The sequence below is a fragment of the Myripristis murdjan genome, chromosome 8 (genome assembly GCF_902150065.1).
Source record: "Myripristis murdjan chromosome 8, fMyrMur1.1, whole genome shotgun sequence".
Classification (NCBI taxonomy): Eukaryota; Metazoa; Chordata; class Actinopteri; order Holocentriformes; family Holocentridae; genus Myripristis; species Myripristis murdjan.
Window position 1 is genome coordinate 25,284,824 of NC_043987.1, and position 6,793 is coordinate 25,291,616.

General features: G+C 45.2%; 1 protein-coding gene across 2 annotated transcripts; it reads left to right on the forward strand.

Moving 5' to 3' along the window:
• The first annotated feature begins 83 nt into the window (after positions 1-83).
• gjc1 (gap junction protein gamma 1) lies at positions 84-2,481 on the forward strand. Of its 2 annotated transcripts, XM_030057009.1 has the most exons (3): positions 84-918; positions 1,021-1,340; positions 1,422-2,481. In XM_030057009.1, the coding sequence occupies exons 1-3, from the start codon at positions 84-86 to the stop codon at positions 1,539-1,541; spliced, it is 1,275 nt and encodes a 424-aa protein (XP_029912869.1). In that variant the 3' UTR covers positions 1,542-2,481. The 2 variants fall into 2 exon arrangements, with proteins under 2 accessions (XP_029912869.1, XP_029912868.1); XM_030057008.1 differs by having other exon boundaries at positions 84-2,481.
• Positions 2,482-6,793: the final 4,312 nt, after the last annotated feature.

Here is a 6,793-nt window from a genome sequence, read left to right on the forward strand (position 1 = left end):
CTCTTTCTTTCTTCTGTCTGTCTCTGCAGAGTCTGTGAACAGGCGAGAGAGGGACCCTGTCTGCCCCACTGTCCAGCGACACCATGAGCTGGAGCTTCCTCACGCGGCTGCTGGAGGAGATCCACAACCACTCCACCTTCGTGGGGAAGCTGTGGCTCACCGTGCTCATCGTCTTCCGTATCGTTCTCACTGCCGTAGGGGGAGAGTCCATCTATTATGATGAGCAGAGCAAGTTTGTGTGCAACTCGGGTCAGCCGGGCTGCGAGAATGTCTGCTACGACGCCTTTGCACCTTTATCTCATGTCCGTTTCTGGGTTTTCCAGATCATCTTGGTGGCCATGCCCTCTCTCATGTATATGGGCTACGCCATTAACAAGATTGCTCGATTGGAAGAAGCCAAAGGAGGAGGTAGCACCACAACAACAGTCAGAACAGGAGGGGGTTACACACACAGAAAGCCTCGGAAGATCTGCTTTGGAGCTCGGCAGCATCGGGGCATTGAGGAGACCGAGGAGGACCAGGAAGATGATCCCATGATTTATGAGGTACCAGAGATCGAGCCCCCAAAAAGGCCACGAGATCCACTACAACCCACACCTAGACCCAAGGTCCGCCATGATGGACGCAAACGTATCCGGGATGAGGGGCTGATGCGCATTTATGTTTTACAGCTTGTGACTCGTACAGTCCTAGAGGCAGGCTTCCTTGCGGGCCAGTACTTGTTGTATGGATTTCGTGTGGCTCCTGTATTTGTGTGCTCGGGGAAGCCTTGCCCCCACAGTGTTGATTGCTTTGTGTCGCGGCCTACAGAGAAGACCATCTTTCTGCGTATCATGTATGGTGTCACTGTCCTCTGCCTCACACTCAACGTTTGGGAGATGCTCCACTTAGGCATTGGGTCCATCTGTGATATCCTGCGCCGTAGGCGCTGCCCGCCCCAAGAGGATGAGTACCAGTTGGGCTTGCTTGGCAGCAATGGGGGCGTGGAAGGATCCGTAGGGGTGCCAGGGCCTGAGGCAGGTTCTGGGGGTGGGGTGGTTGGAGATGGGGGTGCTGATTATGTTGGCTACCCTTTCTCCTGGAACACCCCATCAGCTCCACCGGGCTACAACATTGTGGTGAAGCCAGAGCAGATCCCCTACACAGACCTTAGCAACGCCAAGATGGCATGCAAGCAGAACCGGGCAAACATCGCCCAGGAGGAGCAGCAGCAGTTTGGCAGCAACGAGGATAATTTCCCCACTGGAGGGGAGGCCCGAGTGGCCCTGAACAAAGACATGATCCAACAAGCTCATGAGCAACTGGAGGCAGCCATCCAGGCCTACAGTCAGCAGCACCGGGTGGAGGAGCAGCTTGGGGACAGCCAGGATGACAAGCCCCAGAGTAACATCATCCAGGCCCAGCCTCAGCCACAGCCTCAGCCACAAAAGGAGCGAAAACACAGATTCAAGCATGGGAAAGGAGGCAGCAGCGGAGGAGGCAGCAGCAGCAACAGCAGCAGCAGCAAATCAGGAGAGGGGAAGCCCTCTGTATGGATTTAACCCTCCTCTACACCCAAACTGATACATACTGATACATTCAAACCATGTAAATATTAGGGAAGGGGATAAAGAGCTGTTCTAGTCTCTCTTGGATATTTAAACACCATAGTGCCTTTAAGTATCCTGCAAGCTGGAGAAGATGTGTGTTTGTGTACTAAGGTGTGTTAAGAACCTATGTGGTGTTGCAGCTGACAGTTTGTTTTGTCTGGGCTATCACTGTCTAACTTGAAACATCACACCAACACAAACGATACTTGGCAACAGTCTGTCGTTTACATGTCTTGTCTTCCTCAAGTCCTGAAGCAGACTCTTGACCTCTGTTGTCTTCCTGTTCATCCATTCTTAGGGATTTTGAGCCGAGGAAAATTACTGAATGATAATGAGTTCCGTTGCAGTCCAGATTGATCCCAGATTTGGCTTAGCTAATTTTCTGGCTGGTCCTCTGCAAAGACACTGACTTCATAACACATTGGCATCATAATTCTTGGACATTAAAATGCAATGGCGTCGTAATGAAGTATCGCCATAATGCAAAGGCAATAGAATGCAATGTCTTCACTATCCCCCAACAGGCTAAAGCAATGACTCCATGCTGTAATGACTTCATAATGCAACGTCATATTAATGCAAAGGCAATAAAATGCAACAACATCATAATGCAATGGCAGCGCCTAAAGCAATGACTTCATAACGACAACCTTTGTCACCCTGCCGAAGGCTCCTATCAGCTGTGTCCTGTCAGTCGCCGTGTTGTGTGTCAGCTCTTTCTCCAAGGTCGGTGATGTTTTGTTGCTGTGACTTTGCGTTGGATTGTGAGTTTGTGAATGTTTAGTGTGTTTTATGATTATATAGTGCTATACCAGCTGCCACTCAGGATCTGGTGAGTACAGCAAGTGGTTTCTTACCCCAGTCTATATAATTCAAATAATGGGATTTCCAGAAGCGTCCGTTCTCTCTTTGAATTAACAAGGTGCATAAGCAGTCTGATCTATATACCGTTACAATTTTTAAATGTAAACTTCTTCTCCATTTTTGTTTTTTGCTTTTGTTTTTGTTTGTCATCTCTGGCTCTTCATGGCTACTACACAAGGCCTCTCTTTGCTTAACTGATGCTACATCTGCCTTGTAATTGACTGCCCCCTGGTGGTATCTTCTGTGGGGCCTCTTCTATTGGGGAGTAGTTTCCAGTTGCCAATGCTACCTGCATCCAGCAACACCCTAACCAGCTATAGTATTCCTTTTCTATTGACAAGCCTTGTGTTTTTAAAAGTCTTACAAATGTACAAGTTCAGTGTTAGTCGCGCAAGGCTGCAATATCAAAATGTGTCTGTGTCAAATGTTGTAATGGGAACATCTTAAAGCCATTACTATAGCATAGTGAGACCAAACACTGTTTGTGTGATGCAAGTGTCAGTGCCAAGATTTTGTGCTAGGCTTACGATGAAGCCTGGTTGTTTGTAGCTTTGGAATACTGTGGCCATGCTACTCCAATTGTGAAAACATTGCCTATGTGAGACCAATCAGTTTTGTAAAAGTCACTTGTTTTTTTCTATTATGAGTTTTGCTTTTTTGGGACGGGATTTAAAACATCTGACTCCAAGATGGGGTTCATTTTTTTATGTTCAAACCGATGTTTTATATGAAAACACTCTTTTTTCAATAAAGTTTTTTTGTAACATAAAGAAAATGAAAACATTGTTTTAAAAATGAATTACTTGTATGGATATTTATGGATATTGTGTTTTTTAATTGCCTTCCAATTGTAAAGAAAAAAAGAAATATAATATATTTTTATAATATGTACAATACATTGACTTGAAGGAGAAAAAATGAAAACAAAAAATAGCCAGACTTTTCCCTGTATGTTACAGTATCAGTATTTAATGTATGTAGCAACCCTCTGGGCTGTGTTTTAATAAATAGTGTGGTTCCTTTTCCTACATTATTCTGCTGAACAGCTGTGTGTGGAGAGGAACGGGCTTGCTGAGTAACTTGAGGAAAGGATTATTCAAACCCATTCCTGGCTTTGTCTGACAGTAGCTCTCCAACGAGTGAAAATTATGACCGGTCAGTTCGTGAAGATAAATTGGGAGGAAGCGAAACGGAAGTCTGCACATTCTGTTCTTGATTTAGAAAAACCTTTTCCGAAAGAGCTGCCTCTTTGCAAACATCAGTCCCACCCAGCAGCGAAGCGAACTCAACAATAAGCAATAAGGCTGCGCATTATGACATGGCTTCCTTCAGATAAACATTGTCTACAGATCAGCACTGCGCTCGCTCACAAATTCTTTCTCAGGGTTTTTCCATCCACCCGGCACCGCGTGTCTGTGCAAACAGCAGACACACACATAAATCACCAGAAGTACTCCAGTCAGCCCCCCTCCCTTCCTCCCTCCCACCCCCAAGCTGTGATTGACATTGGCTCCACTGTTGCCACTCTGATCCCAGTAAGCCACAGGTGATTTACTGAAAGTATCTCAACGTCAGTCTCTTTGCCTCTGAGCCACTCAGCCCTCATTAAATTCTTCCCCAGTAAACAAAGTTCCCCATCTCGAGTGTTTACTTGGGAACTATTGTCGTTTGAAGAAATGGAAAAGACTACAGTATAAATGGATAGCTGGCAGCGGCTGGTGGGGCCGAGTGGGTATAGGGGCAGCTGGGGCCACTAGAGGGCATTTCGAGGAGGAGGGGGGTGGGGGTGAGGGGTAGGTGTGTAGGGGGTGGGGGTCCTCAAAGACCCCATCTGCTGCACATCTGAGTGCCTATCAGTGTTATGGATCGAGGCACCTTCATTTTTCAACTCTATTCTAGACCGCGTGGCTTGGGTTCATGTGTTTTGCAGGAGGGCAGGGTCCAGATCAACAAAATCCCGCTGTGGCACAGTGACACATTTGCCCCCACTCCCACCCCTGTACACACACACACACACACACACACACACACACACACACACACACACAGTTTGGGCTATTGAGCTGAGCAAGTAGTTTGAGATAGATAATGTGAGAAAAACACACAAAGAGGGGCAGAGATTGTGGCTCTTTGGAAAAAGAAATGCTCTGAAAGAACTTCAATTAAATCGATTGGAAAGAAATGCATCGCTGTACTTGAAACAGAAAGCCGTCCATTTTTCTCTAATCTGTTAGCCGCTGAAGGAACAATTGGTGAATGAAGGTTTGAGGGCCGGTTATTCAGCGAAACTCTCCTTACAGCAGGAAACCTCCTGGAAATAGAGGGTCATAGCAGCAATTGTTAGGCAATGTAGGAGCAATGCTAAGACACACATTTTCTTTTGTGAACTGTCTCTATACAGTGTATTGACATCAGTCGGAGTAAAAACAGACTGTATCAGATGATGTCTTGTGGTGTGGATCTACTCATCAGGGATACCACATTGTCCTCCTTCAGCATCTGTCTGTCCATGTAAAAGACTGTACTGTGTGTGTGTTCAAAAGAAAGACTCTGGTAATGTCAAGGCTTTGTCGTTTGCCCTACATATTTCTCGCAGTCACCCATTTGGGATGTGATAATAATAATAATAATTATGAAAAAATACAGTGGTATTACCGGTATAAACTCTTATTCATACTTGCATTTGTGTGTTAGTGTGTTTTTCTATGCCTTTTATAAAATGTAAGTTTCTTAGAGTGCCATTCTGGTATTCCCAGCAAAGTACAACTGTTTTTCTTTTCCATTTTGGGAAACATTTTTCTTTTTCAGGCTGGATGAATAAATTTGAGATGCATGTTAAAAGACCTATTTTCCTAAAAAAAAAATTAAATAAATAAATAAAATGAAATAAGTTGGAAATGCCTATTAAAAAGTCGTCTCCGTGTCTCCTTCCTTCTGCGTGGGGTCCATAGCAGGGAGAAAGTGAGAAAAAGGAGTTCTGACTCTTGAAATGTTGCGGTGGTGTCCCCTTCTTGTCAGTATGAGACCTCTGTTTGATTTTGATTGGTGGAGAGCAGGGGTCTCTGCGGTCCTATCAGGAGAATTACAGTCACACAGGCTGATGTTGTGTCACTAGCAGGAACAACACAGCAAGACTGGAGAGATGTGTCACTCCAGCTCATGTCAGCCATGTCATTTTGTTTGTCACTTTGGCAGTTCATTTGGTGACAGCTGAACTTCAGATTGTGATGAGAGAACATTTGAGTCTGTGAGGCTCGAAATTGCATCATTATTAAAGGCTCAGAGGTCGGGGCCGCTGCTTCGCCACCAATCACCCACGCGCAATGATAAATAAAATATTTACTTTTTTGTATCACAATCACAATTCCTCAATCTGCAGCATCAGAATTTCCCCTAGTGAATCTAAGGCACTGAAAATATGAAAAAAATGGAATGGGTCCTGTGTCCTCACTCCTCACTCCCCATTACACCAGGGAGTTTTCCACTTAGTGTCTGTCTTCATTAGTGAGTTAACAGCCCAAGTGCCTGAAGAATAGAGTAAAAATGGAAATGGAAAGATTCAATGTGCTTTTGTGTTTCCCTGGAATTTAAAAAAAAAAAAAAAAAAAAAAAACCCTAGAGAGAATGGCCTTCAGGGACGGAGTAGAGTGCTGCAGCTGGATGTGCAACGAGGTCACCGCCGATACGAGCGAAATCTCGTGAGCACTTCCCTGGGATGGCAACTTGTGGCAGCGGGCTATTTTCTCTAAAAAGAAACAAACATTTTATCCGATTAATGGCCTAATTAGCCGGATGCACCGGCCCTGCACGCTACCATTATGATTTTGGGGACACAGAAGGGAGGAAGGAGAAAGAGGAGTGGGACACAAAGCTAAACCTAGAGGCTGAGAGGGAGGGATCCAGATGTTTAGTTTGCATGTCTAGCCCACGCCATAACTGTGGCTACCCTGCAGCAGGACACGCAGGATAAAATAAGTGAGGCGGAAGGTGCAGCAACATATAGGCCACTGATAGCGCAGCTGTATGGAACAGGCAGAAAACAAGAAGCCATGCGGTGCCTGTAAATATTCTAACAGATGGATTCATTCACAAGGACGCCAATTTAAGCAATAAGATAAAACTGTCATAAAAGGTTTCTCGGTGGTAATAAAGAGCAGAGGGAGTAGAGGTGGAGGACAAAGAAGGCAAGATGACAAAAAGGAAGAGTGGGAGGAAAATCAACAAAAGAAGGGAAATTAACATGATTACATGCAAATTACTCATGAATCGTGTGGTTCTCCAATTTCACACCGAGCAATGACAGGAACAGTGAACACAAAATATGTCACCTCAGTGCGCAC

Excerpts from the sequence above, each read along its gene's own strand:
- gjc1 (XM_030057008.1), top strand. The coding sequence starts at position 84 with ATGAGCTGGAGCTTCCTCACGCGGCTGCTGGAGGAGATCCACAACCAC.